The 18,873-nt window shown below is 40.6% G+C and overlaps 1 protein-coding gene across 2 annotated transcripts in view; it reads right to left on the bottom strand.

Moving 5' to 3' along the window:
- FAM20B (FAM20B glycosaminoglycan xylosylkinase) overlaps positions 1-18,873 on the bottom strand; it is a 49,285-nt gene that overhangs the window by 20,842 nt on the left and 9,570 nt on the right. For both annotated transcript variants that reach the window (XM_014583901.2, XM_006142298.2), the window contains exons 2-4: positions 11,139-11,646; positions 4,562-4,648; positions 2,366-2,475 (exon numbers count right to left, since the gene is read on the bottom strand). In XM_014583901.2, the coding sequence (XP_014439387.1) occupies positions 2,366-2,475; positions 4,562-4,648; positions 11,139-11,515 (574 nt within the window). In that variant the 5' untranslated portion in view covers positions 11,516-11,646. The remainder of the gene's footprint in view (positions 1-2,365; positions 2,476-4,561; positions 4,649-11,138; positions 11,647-18,873) is intronic.

Below are 18,873 nucleotides of genomic sequence, written 5' to 3'. Positions count from 1 at the left end.
CTTGCAATGTGCTTCAACACTCAAACCACAGGAAACCGTATCACTGAAAAAGTCACCACCATAAGAGGCTGAGAGAAGAGATCACAGCATCTCTGAATTCTCTTATCTCTTCATGCTCACAAGGAGAACAGGAGAATTTTTTTTTCCTTTTTTTAAATAGTCAGAGGGGGGAACCAGCAGTTAGCGTAATGGCTATGTCGCTGGACTCCCACGTAGTCGACCGCGGTTCGTGTCCCGGACCCGGTGGCTTAAAACTCACGCCGGGCGCGTGTGCGTGCGTGCCCAAGATCCCGGGAGGAGAATGGAGGAGAAGGGATTGCGGCGTGACCATCCCCCCTGGGGGGTGATTTCTCGCTTTCTGTCTCTATGTCTCTCTCTGTCTGTCTGGCGAGCGCACGCGCCCTATAGTGAAAAAAAAAAAACCCTCTCAAAAAAAAAAAAATAGTCAGAGGGCACATGTGCTTGACAGAGAGGGAGAGAGAGAGAAAGAATATGAGTACACCTTAGTAACATGGTCACATTGTGATCCTTTTTTCTTTTTTCCATCCTGTCAGGATACTGGGTATGTGCCTGGCAGGTTTTTCAAGCTGCTGGAACTGAGATTTGAACCACACAGCTGGCCATGTGAGATCCAGCTCTCAAGCGCTGCACTTAACCATTGCACTGCAGAGCTGCCCCAGGAGTAGGAGTAGGAATTTTAGCTACAATTCTTTACCTCAGAGTGGGATAAGGTTTTTTTTTTTTTTGGGGGGGGGGGTTTGCTATAGGGCGCGTGCACTCACTGGAAAGAGATGGAGACAGAGAGACAGAAAGTGAGAAATTACTCCCTGGGGGGATGGCCATGCTGCAATTCCTTCTCCTCCATTCTCCTCTCGGGATCTTGGGCACGCACGCACACACAATTGGCATGAGTTTAAGTCACTGGGTCTGGGACTCGAACCACAGTCAAATGCATGAGAGTCTAGCGATATAGCTATTATGCCACTTGCTGGTCCCGAGATAAGGCTTTAACCAGAGGCACCAGAGCCAGTTCCTTGCATGATGAGTTAGAGGCTAACCTTGCAGAGTAGTAGGAGGCAGTGGTGATCCTCCAGGCCCAAATGCAACCCTGCAAGGGAATTTCTGACTTTCATACAGAGTTGCCTTTAGGTTTCTTTCTTGCCTTTTTTCTAATTTTTATTTTTTAAAGAGGTTTTTGCCTTGAGATGGCAGGTGGCATAGTGGAGCTGGACTCCCACATGGCCAACCACAGTTCGAGTCCTGGACCTGGTGGCTTGCTTTCTCACTTTCTCTCTCTCTCTCTCTCTCCCCCTCTCTGGTCAAATTAAAATAAATAAATAAAGTTAAATAAAATAATACTCAAAAAAAGAGTTTTTTGCCTTAGAGTGGGAGTGCTCACTGGACAGAGAGAGAGACAGAGATGTAAGCAGGAAAGAAAGAAATCACCTCTCTGGAGTGATGGCCACACCACACTCTCTTCTCCATTCTCCTCCTGGGATCTTAGATGTGCACACACACGTACCCAGCATGATTTTCAAGCCACTGGGTTCAGGACTCAAACTGCAGTTGGCCCCCAGAGCTGCCATAAGTTTCTAAAGATCCCAGAGATAGTTTCCAAAAAGACTCATATATATGAAAAAACCACCAACTCAATGTAATAGACAATAACCAATTTAGGTCAAATTCTGAGTTTTTAGACTTAGCTGTTAAGACCAAGCAAAAGGAAGTAAAGTTATCACCTACTTTCACTATCAATAAAGGACATACCTTTCTGCTTTATAAATGCAGGGAGTATGCTGGGGAAAACTTTCAATTCCCTGCTATCTACTTTCAGATCCATATTCCCCGGGAGCCTCAGAACAGGTTGCCTGATTGCTGACTGACTATGGGAGAAAGAGAGCATGAGGGAGGGGGAGCGAAAGAGGGCACGTACGCACACGTGCCCGGTATGAGTTAAAGCCACCGGGTCTAGGACTTGAACTGCAGTCGGCTACATGGGAGTTCAGCGACATAGCCATTATGCCAACTGCTGGTCCCAAAGACAGATACTTTTTAACAGGATCTCACTATGTCACATGTTATGATCCTCCTGTCTCAGCATTCCTGTCAGCCAGATCCACAGGCATGCACTACCCTGCACCCTATTTTTTTAGGTTGGGCTGAGAATTGAACCCAGGCCTCCTGTGTGCCCTGGCTAACACACAGCATCCCACTCCGACTTGTGACACTGTGGCTGGGACCTCATTTGCTTTTGTATCCTCTTGAGCTCTTCAACTCCTAAAAATCATGAACTGGCTTGCTCAATGCTGACATATTTAACTTATCAACTCTTCCCCTATCTAAATGTCCTCTATAATCTTCTTACCTACAGTTAGGAAGGTGCTCAACAGCTGCTCCGTGGCAACAGGCTTGATCTCTGTCCGCAGATTAACGTATCTGCCAACCACCAAGGGGGCTCGACGGAAACCCAGGATCCTGGTTAGGAAGGTTGAAAAAAGAGAGGAGAAAAATCTCTGGGGATAAATTTTAAACAACAGTCTCAAAAATGATGATGAATCATGTCAGATGTATAAAGGTACTGTAGCTCAGCAGGTAAGTCTAATCTTTTTAGAGGTACATATATTTAGATGTTTAATGTCCAAATGTATGTAATTTATGGTAACACAAATGAGCAAAAAGGATAAAGCAAATCTGGTAAAATGTGAAAAATTATTAACCATAGAAAGTGAGTATATGAGTTCATTACACTATTTTCTCTACTTCTGTTGAAAATTTTTTATAATGAAAATAAAAATTTAACAAGTTAGCATAGGAAAAAATTAGGCCTAAAATTATGTAAATTAAAAGTTTGGCTAAAACAACACATTGACAAAAAAACTATGCAGATTGATCTAGAAGGATAAACCCATAGTACAACTTAAACATGGACATATTTGAAGGTATCTCTATCTAATCCAAAAGCACTACCTTGTACTTGAAAAACTTTTTACTTCAAGAGGGTACATGTGTTCACCAGAGAAAGATGGAGGGGGAAAAACGACTCCCAGTGGGGTGTGGTCACAATGCAATCCCTTCTCCTCCATTTCTCCATCCTGTTGGGATTGTGGACACATGCACCAGATGCTGTCTTTCAAGCTGCTGGGGATGGGACTTGAACCACAGTTGGCCATGTGGGACCCAGTTCCTATAATCACTAGGCTATGGGGCAGACTCAAAACCAGTCATTTTTTTAAATAATGAAATTTCATGGCTAAAAAATATACTAATTGAAGGTTGGTTCTTCTTTTATATTAATTTGCACTTGCCAGAGACAGAGAGAAGGAAGGGAAAGTGAGAAAGCACCCCCATAGGGGATGGTTACACCACTGTCCCTTCCATCTCTCCCTCCGATCAGGATTTTGAGCATGCATGCACACACACCTGGTGTGTTTCACAAACTGCCTGGTCCAGGACTCAAACCGTGCAATTGGCCATGTAAAGACCAGTTGCCTTAACAACCATGTTTCCACTGGCTCCAGTGAATAATTTCCTTTAAAGTCTGCCAATATGCCCTGAGGAAAGAACTTGTCAGAAGAGTAACAGGGATACCAGATGGTTCAATTACAAGATTCCTGACCAGCAACCTACTGAGAACAAATATTAATTTCCCAGTTAACTTACAAACTTAGAATATATATCAATTTTTCTTTTAGAATTATTCTGCTTTTTTAAGCTATGAATATTCTGTATAAAGGACAATAAAATTCATTATGTATTTCATGCTATATGTTTCCAGTGTATGAGAACAACTCAATGTTATTTAAAAAGAAAACAAACAAAAAAACCAGACTGCCAGTCCCAATTAATGACCAATTCAGTTCAAGAATTTGAGTTCAAACTTTGGTTTTGATACCATTTTATTTACCAAGAATATATTCACTCATGGTAATGACAGAAGGCACACTAGGAATGAAATGACCTTAGAAAGCCTAGAATTAAAATATTTACTTTGGGGGACCAGCAGGTGGCATGGTGGTTAAATCGCTGGACACTCCCACATGGCTGACCACAGTTCCCATCTCACACCTGGTGGCTTGCTTTCTAACTTTCCTACTCTCTCTCTGGTCAAATTAAAGTAAGTGAATGAATAAACTCAATTAAATTAAAGTAATTCTTAAAAATAATTTACTTTGATTTTCCTGGTGCCACTTAAATTATGAGGGATTTATATAATTGTGATAGAACTAGTTAATTCACTATCTAAATAGAAAGCAAGACAAAGTTATTAGTGTTTTACTTTAACGTACTTCGAGAGATTTTTTTAAATGTTTATTTATTTCTTTATTGTGCGAGAGAGACAAAGTTTTGAAGTCATTATTCACCCAGAGCTGTAGTCACCCAGATCACCGGCACATGCATGCCTGGCATGTTCAAGGGGGGTCTCTGGATACGAGCCTGGAACCTTCATACGTGAGCCAGCATCACACAATGTTGCGTCTTACTGGGACACCACCACCCAGTCCCCACAGAGAGAGATTTTTTTTAAAAGAAAAGAAACCTAACCTGATGTGATTGCACATACCTGTCCAAATGAAAGGCTGCTACCTCTGCATTGTGTCTATCATAACCAGCATACGGTTCCCCTTCTACCACATAGTCTCGGCTATACCTGCAAAGTGAACAGGAAGCACAGATATGGATGTGAATTACATCAGTACCAGAGGTGACAGCTCAGGAGTTAGAATACACATTTTATTTTTATTTATTTATTTATTTTTTGGAGAGGTTTTTGCTAATGCGCCCTATAGCAAAGACAGAGACAGACAGAGAGACAGAAAGTGAGAAATCACTCCCTAGGGGGGATGACCACGCTGTAATCCCTTCTCCTCCACTCTCCTCTCGGGATCTCGGGCACGCACACACATGTGCCTGGTGTGAGTAAGCTACCAGGTCCAGGACTCAAACCGCGGTTGACTACATGGGAGTCCAGTGACAGAGCCATTATGCCAACTGCTGGTCCCTAGAATATACACTTTAGTAAGCTTGATTCTGCTCTACAGACACCTTCTCTGGCCCTGAAAACAAGTGTGGATTAGCATGAACTGCTGGTCAATGGGGTAAAGATGAGGGAAAGAAGGAAACTCAAATTCTATTATCTGCCTCAGCAATCATTTATGAATAAAACATGGAAGGTGTTATTTTTACCCCTAGAAAAGGCTTTCAATGTAGTTTAAATACAACTACAAGTTAATTTTCTGAAAGGTAAAAACCATCTCTGTATCACCAGCACAGTGTTAAGCCTAGAGTTGGTGCTTAGCAAGTGTCTTCTAAAATGTTTATCAAACTAAACTCAAGAGAGAACTTTAAATCTCTTGGAGAGGGACCAGCTGTTGGCACAATGGCTATGTCACTGGACTCCCATGTGGTTGGCTGAGGTTTGAGTCCCGGACCCATTGGTTTAAACTCACTCTGGGCGTGTGTGCGTGCGTGCCCAAGATCCCGAGAGGAGAATGGAGGAGAAGGGATTGCAGTGTGTGGCTATCCCCCCCCCAGGGGGGTGACTCCTCACTTTCTCTCTGTCTCTGTCTTTCTGGTGAGCACACGCACCCTATAGTAAAAACCTCTCCACCAAAAAAAAAAAAAAGAAAAAGAAAAATCTCTTGGAGAAAAATGATTATGCTAGTCCTCAGTCTCTATTAATGAGACAGCAAGGCACTTTTGACAAAAGTTGTTTAAATGATCCTTCTTCTGTTTTCAGGTTTATGAGGATGAAGTGGAAGGAATCCTGGACTGCCAATGACAGCTGTGTGCGGCTCTGTCACTACCTGATTAGGAAACACTGAGCGAAATATTTCTCTTCTCTGGGTTTCAGATTGCTTATCTGTACCATTAGGGGCTAATGAGATTATTTCTAGGGTCTTTTATTGCAAACTACATTCTGATGACTGTATAATCATCTAAATGACGTAAACAAAAGATAACTAAAACTAGCATACTTCAGTAATCACTTTGAAAGATATGATTTAAATCTATTTTTTTTAAAAATGCTATAGGGTGTGTGCGCTCAACAGAGAGAAACAGAAAGAGAGGGGAAGCATGCCCCAAAGGGGATGGCCACACTATATTCCTGTTTTCTCCATTTTCCTTTAAGGATTTTGGGAACACTTTCACATGCACCTGGCATGATTTTCAAGCCACCCGGTCTAGCACTCAAACTGTGTAGTCAGCCATGTGGGAACCAGCTGCCTTAACCACCATGCCACCTGCAGGCCCCAATTTAAACCTATTAATTGGGAAGAAAGAAAGCACTTAATGCACCTATGGCCTCTACTACTCCCCTGCATCCCTAAATCAAAAGGAGACCTATTAGGCTTTACAATAGATCTGTGAAATCGAAATAAATTGTGATTGAAGTGAGGAAGAGCAGTCCCACCAAGGACATTTGGACCTCCAATGCTGAAGCAGACAAGAAGTAAAAAAGGCACTCACTCTGCAAGCCAGTGACTTTCCACTTAAATGACCTTAAACTATAGTGAAATCACATCCACAAAATGTATTTTCAAGGCAAAGTGATGAAGCATTTATGTTAGAAGACAGCTAGACAATCACCATAGTTAGACAACACTTTGTTCTCAGCATGGTCAATATACCCAAAGGGTTATTCAGACTACCTAAGTTTGTACTGGCTAACTCTAGAAAGGGGAGAGTATAAGGAAATAAATTAGGAGGAAAATAGAAGCAAGACATTTATGGGACACAGAAATGTATTATTATCTGTTGATGACAATGTGTTTTGTATCCTCAACTGGACTGGTGTAAAGTGTATTTGTGTGGGATAAATTCAACTTATAAACTGAGAGATGTATAGTGATTAAATGCATAAAAATTTTTAAATAAAGAAAATAAATGTCACTTCTAAAATAAGTCAATTTTTAAATACACTGCAGCAAAAGCTGACATGATTCAAGCACTTTTCTCTCTGTCTGATGATCCCTGAATACTTTACTTTTCAGGACTACAGCACATAATGTGATGTGCGGGAGATTCCTTTCAGTGAAACATTGGAGAGTTTTCTGTTTTATCTATTGGTTGTTTGGAGTGAACATAAAGCCATAGAGGAATCCAAGAACTTTGGGGTGGGCTGGAGAGGAAGGAGGGAAGAAAAGGAAAAGGAATGAAAAACGAAAGAACTGCATTTAATCAGGTCTGAATCCTTAGCTCCTGTTTTGGCTAAGTGAGGTATGGAAAGCCTGAGTTCTGCACCTCACTTTCCTCACCTATAAGATGAATTAATTGGACTAGCTGATCTGCAAGGTCTCTTTTGGCACTTCCTAAGATCACCCACTCACTTCTACCCACTCCTAGACCCCTGCTTTTTTTTTTTTTCTTTTCCATAATTGCAGTTTTTGCCCGTGGAAATCAATTTACTTCCAGGATGGATGGAGCTACGTTGAAAAAAAAAATTACTCTTATGATGTAATCCAAAAAGTATAAATACAAAAATCACTGTATTCCTACATATATCATCTACCTGTACATAGCTTCTATCTCTGAAAGCAGGTCATGGACAACAGGGCTCCAGAAGTATCAGACGCACTCTGCCATTAAAGAAAGGTACATGTCTTGACTTAGCAGTTAAGGACTTAGATCCTCCTCTCAGCAGAGAGTGATCCATCTTAAGTCACTGACATAGCAGCAAAATTCATACGGTAACTGCCAATAAATCACTCATATCTTTCTAGTGAAGGACGTCAGAGCCTGACCAAGGACATTAACTTGCACTTACACCAGGACTAAATAGTCTCTGTGGCCCTAGGGGTCAGGAGTACATTTTGCTGGGCGTTTTAGAAACTGGAGTCAATTTCTACACATGCACTTAAACCTCCACCTGTCTCCCCAACCTGGGATAGCGCCTGGAGTAGAGCAGCACGGGTCAGTGTGCACAGTGACTAAGAAAGCTAACTCCTGCCATGGGGGCCCAGCACCTCAATGGTGGGGAGGAGAGTACCCTGGAGCTGGGAGTGGACGTGGGCTGTCAGGAGATGGTGGGGACAGATGGGCCAGTTTGACAGGAATAAAGAGTAAGGGAGGAGTATGATGGGTAAAGGAGGAGGAAAAGACAAGGGGTTTGACTGTTAGGCTGGGTTTTATCTGGTGGGCCATGGGAGTCTTGGGGTATTCTAAAGGTGGGAGCACAGTGATAATGTAGGTACTGTGGGGAGAAATGGAAGTGGTTTACAGAATGGTCTGGAAGAAGGTGGTAATGGGAAGGTTGCAATGGTAGTAAAAAAAAGAGATGAAGCTATGAGTGACAAAAGATTATGCATTTATGAGTTTGCCAATTCAGCTGTCTGGCCACCCTCCCTACACTTATACTGTGTTCAAACACCCTAGGCCGACCTGCAAAGCTCCTGATCTGACACTGCACACCATCAGAGTATGTCTGTCTTCTAACACTTCCTGCTTCCCACCTCAGCCTCAATTCCCCAGGGTAAAGTGGTGGGTTTGAAGAGGATCTCTTCTTTAAACATGAAATGCTCCAAACTAATTTCTTTCTATACAAATTTAATTCCTATTTTTAGTTTCCTTCTATCACTCTGTTCATCTGCTGATCTCTCAAGTTACAAACCAGGAGGTCAAAAACCACACTTCCAAACTAGATTAGTGATTCTGATGGGTGCTCCATGTCATCACACTTATAGGAAAGCAGACAGACCTGGAGAACTGCATGCATGTGGCAGAATCCAAGCTGCTGACAGATCTGGTTCAAAATCCAGTGCCATGGATTACTGTAGGTGACTGTCAGAATAGTTACTCCCTCTAAACTAGTTTATTACTCTAGAAATAAGAACTGAATCTGCCTATGGGGCTAATCCTGCCCATGACAGATACAAAAGCACTTAGTGTAATGCCTGGTGAACTGTGTGCATCTGAAGGAATGCAATCCCAAGCTCTACATAACTACACTTTTTCCACATTACTAGCCCGTCATTCTGTTCTCCAAAAGGCTACTGCATTGTTAAACTCTCTTAATTTCCACATTTCCCACACATCAAATGTCCAGTTCCAGGCAAATACAAATCCCTCCCATTTCTGGGATCCTAACACATGAATTTTCTGGCTGTCTTTTATCTACTGATAGTTGGACACTAAAGGGAGTTGAATTTGCACATCCCCTTACTTCTCATACTCTAGCAAGAAATCTAAAGTTATGTTATAATTCAAAATCTCCACTGAGGAATAAAAAAATGTTTAGTATACAAAAAAAAACTTTAAACATACAACCTTTGTGAGTATTCACAGACAGCTAACTCATGGCAAAAGAATATAAATCATGATGTTAACCTACTTTAAATAAACTTTATATATATATTTCTTTATATGTATATTTACATTTATATATATATAATACACACATATAATTATTTATTTAATTTGATTTATTCATTTATTTATTTTAATTTGGCCAGAAAAAAAGAGAGAGAGAGAAAGCAAGTCACCAGGTCTGGGACTTAAACCATGGTTGGCCATGTGAGAGTGTCCAGCACCTTAACCACCATGCCACCTGCTGGTCCCAGGAAACGTGAATTTTTTTTTTTTTTTCCTTTTTTAAATTAATTGTATCATAGAATTGCCACACAAAATACTTCTGTAGATCCCCAGAGAAGTCCAAAGGGATCACTAACAACATAGATACCATTCATTCATTCATTCATTTATAGAGAGAGATTTTTGCTATAAGGCGTGTGCGCTTGCCAGAGAAAGAGGGACAGACAAAAAGCGAGAAATCACCCCCCAGGGTGATTGGTCATACACAATCCTTCTCTATTCTCACAATTTTGGGCATGCACATACATGCGCCTGGTATGAGTTTAAGTCACTGGATCCGGGACTCCAACTGTGATCGACTACATGGGAGTCCAGTGACATAGCCATTACGCCAACTGCTGGTCCCAGAAGCCAATCTTAAAAGGATTCTAATAATAAGACATTCTGGAAAAGGCACAACTCTGGAGACAGTAAGAGCAGTGTTGCCAGAAATTTAGGGGCAGGGAAGGAAGGATGAACAGGAGGAAAATAAAATTTTCAGGACAGGTAAACTATTAGGTCATTAGGAAAGTTGTGATGTACTTTCACATAGAAATGTATTTTGCATGTATTTTTCTATGCAAAAATACATCATGACTTTCCCAATGACCCAATATATTATAATGGCAGAGACAGGTCATTATACCTTCGTCCAGACTCATAAAATGTACAACATAAACAACCAACTATAAACTTTAGTTAATAATATATCAATATTGGCTCATCAATTCTAGTGAATGTACTAGACTAATGGATGTTAACAATAGAGGAAACCAAAGGGATAGTTCACTCTCTGTATATTCCCCTCAATTTTCCTATAAACCTAAAAGTGATTTAAAAAAGTCTATTAATAAAAACAAAACACAAAACCCAGATGAAAGACTCAAAGTTTCAGTACTGAAAGGGACTTAAGCCACTCACAGAAAATCTACTCCAGCTCTGGGTAACACCTATTCTCCAGTATCCCCGACATGTAGTTGTCTGGTCTTTGTACATTTTTGGTGACAAGTTGCTTATTTCTAACCAACCCATTTTGTATCTCTTTTTTTTTTAATTTGCCAGAGACAGAAAAGGTGAGGGAGAAAGCACCTTGCAATGGGGCATCATCATGCCACAGTCCCTTCTCCATTTCTCTATCTTGCCAGGATTTGGGGCATATAGGCACATGTCTTCCAGACCAGACCACTCACTGGGTTGGTATCTGTACTATGTGGTCGGCCATGTGGGATTTGGTTCTCTTAAGTACCAGGCCGTGTGGCCAGCTCCATTTTTCATCTCTATCAGTTGGTACACATATATATTTGATACATTAGAAATCAACGATAGCCCCAACTCTCAAAAAGTTTAGCCTTACATAAAACCAAAATGTGTTCTTATAAATTTTCTCCACTTGAAAAATCACTGAACCTGAAGAGTTAGAAAAGATTTCAGAGATCTTCTAGTCTATCCCACCTCATTTTACTGAAGAGACCAAGAAGAAATGAACATTCTTTTATATAAACATTCTCATATATACATCCAAGCTAGCTGAATCAATCAATTAGCACATATAAATTCTGAGATGGACTTACCGCTTAGGTTTGAAGACAACTTTCTGTCCTCCTTCAAGTATCAGTAAGGCTTTCAGCTGTGTCCCTTTATAACCCACGTCAGCTTTAATGATTTTCTTGGTGGCCATGGCATGCATGATAGCCCCCAGCTCTGGTGTCTCTTCAGGGTACACTTCCCGGGGAACCACCCACTGGGCTGCAATCTCCCAGGGAGACTGTAGGGTGTGGTCTAGTTTGGGAGCTAGCTCTATCCGCAAGCCAGTCATCATTCGGTGGAAAGCCCTCTGGTCCTCCCGGTTGGCAGCTGAAGTATCTAAGTTGTCAATCAGGAAAACTTTGGTGAAGATAAAGATGACAAGGAGAATTGCTAACAGCACAACTCGCTGCTTTAGCTTCATGTTGACCTCTTCTCCTCCTGGACACGCTCTCTCACTCACTTATCAAGGAGTGCAGGTGGTGATAGTTAGCAAGGAGATTCCATGATTATACCCAATGGTCCATTTCTTCACTGAAGCACCTTTCACAATTCCTGCAAGCCAAAGTATAAAGCAAAATTTGATCAGAAATTCTGTCCTTGCACTCTTGAATCTTTTGAAAGCCTCGACTATATTATGTACCTCCTTAATCTTGTTAATTTTAAACTTGAGAAAATCCAATGATTTAAAATTAGCTAGTATTGGGAAAGACCTAATGAATAAGAACAATGTACACATAACATTGTTTTTTTAATTACCAGAAATGTGTGCACTTGCCAGAGGCAGAGAGAGAGGAAGGGAAGAAGAAAGCACTCACACCCCCAGGTGGGGCGTGGTCACCCCACAATCCCTTCTCCTCTGCCACTCTATCCTGTTGTGATTTGGGGAAAACACATGTGCCTTGAGTGTTTTTCAAGATACCAGGGCCAGAATTTAAACCATGATTCAGAGCCATGTGGCACTTGGTTTCCTTAACCATTAGGCAACAGGACCAGCCCCACACAACATTTTAAAGCCAATATTCCTGTTGTAATTGGAATGCAGAGCCATCTAGGAATCATACGACTGGCTACGAATGCATACTAATCAAGACAATGAAACACACATGTGCACACAGACACACACACACACACACACACACACACACACACTCCCCAAAAGCAAGCAAAACACTGATATGTAGAATTCCTTGGCTTTTATTTTTACTTTTTAAAGTTCATAAATGACTTGAATATCCAAAATCACCAGTATTTCATAATTTTTCAGTTTTTATTTTTTTCCAAATATAAGTTTTTAGATAACCTGGAAGGTAGGAACTCATTAAAAAATACCAAAGTGAGTACAAAGAATAACGACTCCTCCTCCAAACCCAAATACCCAGCAATTCTGGAAGTGTCACATGTGTTGCTCACGTATTTAAATAGACACGTATCTACTTAATCAGTCCTCCACTAATTATCACAAATTAAAATCCCTATAAAATGTGGATAACAAAATATGGATAATTTAAGTAAAACAAAAGCATATCCCTGTACCATCTGGCTACTAGTAGAAATAACCAGAAAAAAACAACGAAACTTGGTACTATTAGTACTTAGTCTGGACTGGTCAGGCACATTAATAGGATTATCAATGTCACAGACATAAAGAAGTGCAGCTTCCAGTATAGAGCTGACCACACTCTGGGCAACTCTCAAGCTTTAAGATTCCAAATACAAGATTTTTGCAAGAGTGTCAAGAACATGCAATCCAGTCTCATTTGCATGCTGAGAAGTTGCTTTCCACTCCAAAGGGGCCATGTAAACACATGCACAAGCTTGCTCTGTTATATGTCTACAGACAGCCCAGCACCCGGGTAGACAAAGATGATAGGAAGATAATGGTGTTGCTTCACTCTCCAATTCATTTAACAACTCAAACCATTAGTTGAAGAAAGAAAACCAATGCAAAAGATGGTGCAAAGAATTCAGGATAAGACACTCCCACCAAAATTTGAGCCTGCTTCCGTAGAACAGCTGGAAACATCTTCACAAACAGCCTACTAGAACCACAGTGTGTTCATTCTAAGGGCAACACTTCAGTGAGCTCACTGAAATTTATTCTTGCTGATTAACCACTCCTTTTCTGTTCCTTTTCATGAAGGAAGCAGAAAGTGAGAGTTAAAATTCAACTACTAATTATCCCCAGCCACCTGTTTTGTTTCATCATCATCTCCCAGGGAGTATATAATGCTATTAGCTGAAACAAAGGCAATTCAAGTGTAGTTAAAATGTAATTGTGATGGTATTAAGTTTGGTGCGGAACTCAGTAACAGTTCCCTATGATCACTGATAACAACAGTGCTGGGAGAATAGGTTTCAGAAATTTTTGCTAGTTCTAACACGACTTAAATCACGCAACTGTTTCAATCAACAGCACCCATCTCAGGCTGCAAGGATAAAAGACGACATGGAAATCTAGCTGAATTGGCAATCTTCCTCAGCACTCCCAGATGCGGAACAATTCTGGCACCAAGGGGTCAGCTTACCAGGCTTCCCTTCTCTACCAAACATCTTTCAGGACTAAAGCCTAGTTAACCCATAAACTACTCATTGATATTGCTCATTTCGTTTAGAAGAAAATCTTCTCTCATGTTCTATACACGTAACATGTTTAAGCTTTAAGCATAAAGAGTAGGACTGTGTTTTTCTGTTTTAATCACCAATGCAATAGAAAGTTCTACACCTCCAAAATCCAGGTAAGACAAACAGTCCAATTCCACAATCCAGGTTTGTGAACTTTTAAGTTTTGAAATGTAATTGCTTTTTAAACAGGTCTCAGGACAACATATCCATCAGTGCAGGGCTGCAAGTAGTTCATCCACTCAGCTAGGACAGAAATTTATATGAAGGGAACTGAAGAGTTCAATTGTATTATGACTTCCCTATTTACCTCTTTCATGGTGAAGGAAGGTTAAACAAAAGAGAGAGAGAGAGACTGAACTAGTTTTCATGTTTGTGATTTGTCACCACTTCCTGGTAGAAGATAAGATGCAATCTGGCCTTTTTTTTGTTTGTTTTTTTCCGGTTTGTGACCTTTTTCAAGTCCTGCAGACTTTATTAACAGGAGTATCCTGTCTTGCCTTCCATTATCTGGACTGTCATTCTCCAAAAAATAATTGTTTCCTGTGTTTGTAAATCATTTATATCTTTTTAAAAATGAATGTTATTTATTATAATAATTTTTTTCTATATTACATTGCTCTTCTCTCCTATTGGACCATGGAAGAACTGACTTCTGGGCCTCCAGGTACTCTGATCCAGCCTAAATAATGCAGCTGAAATAAAAATTCTAGTCATTCAGTCACCTTTGATAATATAAAATCCTTAGCAAGACAGTAAAGTCTACCTCACATGGCTTTAAGCAATGCATTCCTCATTACTCTTTTCAGCATTAAACAAAATACTGGGTTGTCAGAAAAGTCATAATGTATTTTTTTCTGTTTTTCAAGGCCATTTATTTATATAAACAACAAAGATCAATCAATAACATATTGTCTGTTTCGTTCAATAACCATTTGCCATTTTACAGTGAGCTTCATAATTCCTCATTCATAGAAGGACCTGTCTTTATCAGAGAAAGCTGAACAAGGTGCTGATTTACAGCATCATCTGAATTGAATGTTATACCACACAAGGTGTTCTGAAGAGAGGAAAACAACTGGAAGTCCAACAGCCCAAAGTCAGGGGAGTATGGTAGGTGTGGCAACACATCCCAACCAAGCTCCAATAATTGTTGACGGGTAATCAAACTTGAGTGTGGTCTTGCATTGTCATGATGAAACACAACTCCTACATAATCATTTTTGGATGATGTATTTGTTCCAACTGTCTAATTGCCAACAGTACAAATTTGAATTGATTGCTTGATTCCTTGGTAGGAGCTCGAAAAACACACCACCTTTAAAATCTCACTACACTGAGAGCATAACCTTCTTCTGATGAATGCCTGCTTTTGATGTCATTTGAGGTGAATCATCAAATTGGGTTCTAGACCATTTGTACACCACACTGTTGTAAACAATTCACTTCTCATTACCAGTTATCAGTTGCTTCAAAAAAGTGTCATTTTCCTCATGTTTAATGAGCATATTGCAGATATTTATAGGCACCATCAAGTGAATGTCTTTGAGTTCATGAGGAACTCAAATATCAAGTTTCCTTATGTATCCCAGCTTCTTCAGATGGTCATGAATGCTTGAATAATGGATGTTCAATGTTTCTGTGGTCTCTCGAGTTGTGTAACATGGGTTTGACTTGATCAATGTCTTTATTGTGTTGTCATCAAACTTGGTGGTCCTCCCTGACCTGAGTGTCATTGAGATCAAAATCACCAGCACGGAATTTCATGAACCGTGATTGGCACTGACGTTCTTGCAGAGCACTGTCACTGTAAACTGTAAGCAAATTTTCACAAGCGTGATGCCATGTTCTTCTCTTTATCGTAAAAAATGGCAAAAATGGAGTTTGGTCTCCATCTTCGACTTGTAAAACTCAACCAAATTGCCTTTTTTAAAAAGAATGCAGCTAGAACTGTGAGCTGTCAAATGACAGAGTGATAACATAGATGTGAATGACTCTAGTACTTCCAAAAATGAACTAGCGCCATCTGTTGCAAAAACGCATCATAACTTTTCCCACAACCCAACAGACCAACTGAATATGCTCTGGTCCTTACCTAGATGTGAAGCTGCCCTTTGTCTATCATTCCTCACACTGGGGGGGGGGGGGGGCCCCCCAAAATTCTCCCTTTTCTTACTTTTTTTTCTACCTCCCCCCACTGGGGGGGGGGGGTGTCCCTCAAAATTCCTCCTTCTCTTACTATTTTTTCTCAATCTCCTGTTTAAAGTCTAAGAAGTCTTTAAAATGTTCATGGAAAATGCAAATTATGAAAAAACTGCATAAAAATTTTAATAAACTTGTACTTTAATTTCATTTTCCATGAACTTGTTGAAACCCTCTTTTTTCCCTTTTGCCAGTGGGCATATGCACTTGCCAGAGAGACAGGTAGAGAGAAAGGGGGCGAAAGCACCCCCCCAAGAGGCGTGGTCACACCACAACCTCTTCTCCTTTATTTCTTCACCCTGTTGGGATTTTGAGCATGTATTGTATATGTACCTGCTGTGTTTTTCAAGCTATGGGGCTGCGATTTGAACCGTGTGAGATACAATTGCCTTAACCACTAGGTAGGGAGCCACCTCCCTAACTCTTTTTTCAAGCCCCATCTCCAAGGGGATTTGTAAATCCCCCTCAAACTCTACAGTAACTTCTCCCTCCTTTGATATACTACACTTTGCCTTGTATAACATCTTCTTGTACAGAATTCCTCTTTTTTTGGAATTTTTTTTTTTAGAATTCTTTTACTTTCTTTATTTTAATTTGACCAGAAAGGGGCGGGGGGGGAAGAGAGAGAGAACGAGTGTGAGAGAGAGAGAAAGGGAGAAAGCAAGCCGCCAGGTCGGGGATTCAAACCGTGGTTGGCCATGTGGGAATCCAGTGCCCTTAGCCACCATGCCACCTGCCGGCCCCTATATAGAGTTCTTAATTCCCCTCTTAGAATTTTGGCTCCCCAGAAGGATCCTTTCACTCCTGTATGTTTGAAAGAGGGGAGACAATATCCAAGTCAGGATTTCCATGCTGTATTTTCTTCCCTTATTTGAAACAAACAGCATACTATGCCTTCTGCAAAATGGATTTTTAAGATCCATTTCAGGTCCAACGGAAATAAAAGCAAGATCACTGGTATACTTCAAACTAGTCATGAACACTTGACTAGCATTCCTGGAAGGGTGTGCCTGCTCTATTTCATGCCCTCACCCCCTCCAACAAATACTCTGCAACACTGTCCAGTAATATTACGGTCATTCATTTTAATGTTTTTGTTATGTGGAACAAGACTACTTCAAAGAAGGAACAGACTCAAGGTCTATTTTATAATTCAAAGGTCTATCATATAATTCAAAAACGCTAAATATAAAAAAAGTAGTGCAAATGGTACATATGAAAACAGCCTTCACACTGAAAGCTGGCATAAATTCCCAGACTGCAGTTCTGAAAAGCAAGGTATTATAAGGACTTTACTCACTGAATTCTGGTCTTACCCTCAACTCCATCAGCTACATGTTGCTTGCCACACAGGCTCATTTACTTTCATTCTTTATACACAAACCACCACCCTACACCTTTGATAAATGTTCTTTAAGGAGTAATTTATGACTACAGCTGTTTTGGGAAAAGAGATAATAGGTTTCAAAGAAAAAAGTGAAGTCTTAACGTAAATTCTTCTATTTAAGAATTTGGCTAGAGGAACACTTACAGAAAAACATATCAGTGGAAAGGTCTATAAACTGTGTGATAACCTTCAGTGTTGTGACAAGGGGTCCCACAAGGCACCAATGAGGTTCCAAACCTCATTAGCAGTGTACCCTCAAATCTCCCTCCAATTAAGGGACAATCTCACACTACTACTTCTGAGGTCATAAAGAAGAAACCACTTTTAGTTGCGGCAACTAAAAGTGAAAGTTTCGGTAAAAGCAAACACAAGTTTCACTTTTTTGTTTCCAATTCGATGGTTGAATTACCTAAGTGAGATGTTACATGCCTCATGAATATAAAGTATGTAAATTTAAAAACTTAAACCTTGGAGTCCGCTGACTCCAAAATGGGGCCAGGAAGTAGTTTAAGAGACTAGTACCAGGTATAGTGAAGGTGACTAACTCTTGGATTATGAACTCTGGGTGCATTTTCTTTGGTGCTGGACCTGGGATAAGATACCTAAAATAGTTCAAGATGCTACCAATACTAACTGAGTTGTTTTTTTTTTTTTTCTTTATAAACACCCTCATTGTCCTAATAAATTCCTTTCTTTCTATTTTTAGTTTTCTTTGCCTTAGGGAATGTGCACTCATCAGAGACAGAAAGAGATAGTGAGAGAGAAAATGAGAAATCACCCTCTGGAGGGATGGCCATGCCACAATCCCTTTCCTCCATTCTCCTCCTGGGATCTTGGGCATGCACACACACATGCCCAGCCTGAGTTTCAACCCACCAGGTCCAGGACTTGAACCATGGTTGTCCATGTGGGAGCCTAGCAACATAACCGCTAGGCCAAATGCTAGCCCTCCTTCCTTTCTCTTAATTAGTAATCACTACATCGTGCAGACCCACTGACTCCCAAGGACTATCGTGTCCTCCTGCTCCCTTGTCAGTCAATCGCTGCTGTACAAGACTCCTTGCTACTATTCCTCCCATCTGTGACTTTTGCCTTTAAAATCATCTGCATATCTGTAAGACATTGGTACACATTATTCAAGGCAACTTGGATGCTGAGTGCAGGAAGAGGTATAAGATCTGAACTTAATTAAACAGTTTTTTTATTATATTACAAAGATAGACACAAACAATTCCTCCTATCAAGATGCAGAATATATTTTCCTCCTTCTGACTGCCTTTCTAACTTGCTTTGACACATGTTGTGGAAACGACTGTGTACCAGTGCTGGGCCAACACTGTAAGAGACCTGGTAGCTTCCACGTTCACTCTTTTGCAGTCTAGCCACCATGGAAAGAAGCTTGGGCTAGGCTCCTGAAGGACAAGTGACCCAAATGGAGAGAAGCCTGGCCTCTAGCTATTCTGGCTACGCCAGATGACTTGACGCTATCAAGGGCCTTTCACTCTCAGTTGAAGTCTGGCTGAATACAGCCACATATGTGACTCCAGCCGATACTATGTGGGCAGGAGCCC

Source organism: Tupaia chinensis, unplaced genomic scaffold (assembly GCF_000334495.1).
Source record: "Tupaia chinensis unplaced genomic scaffold, TupChi_1.0 Scaffold000074_1, whole genome shotgun sequence".
NCBI classification, from domain to species: Eukaryota; Metazoa; Chordata; class Mammalia; order Scandentia; family Tupaiidae; genus Tupaia; species Tupaia belangeri.
This window is presented reverse-complemented; position numbering and strand designations above follow the sequence as displayed.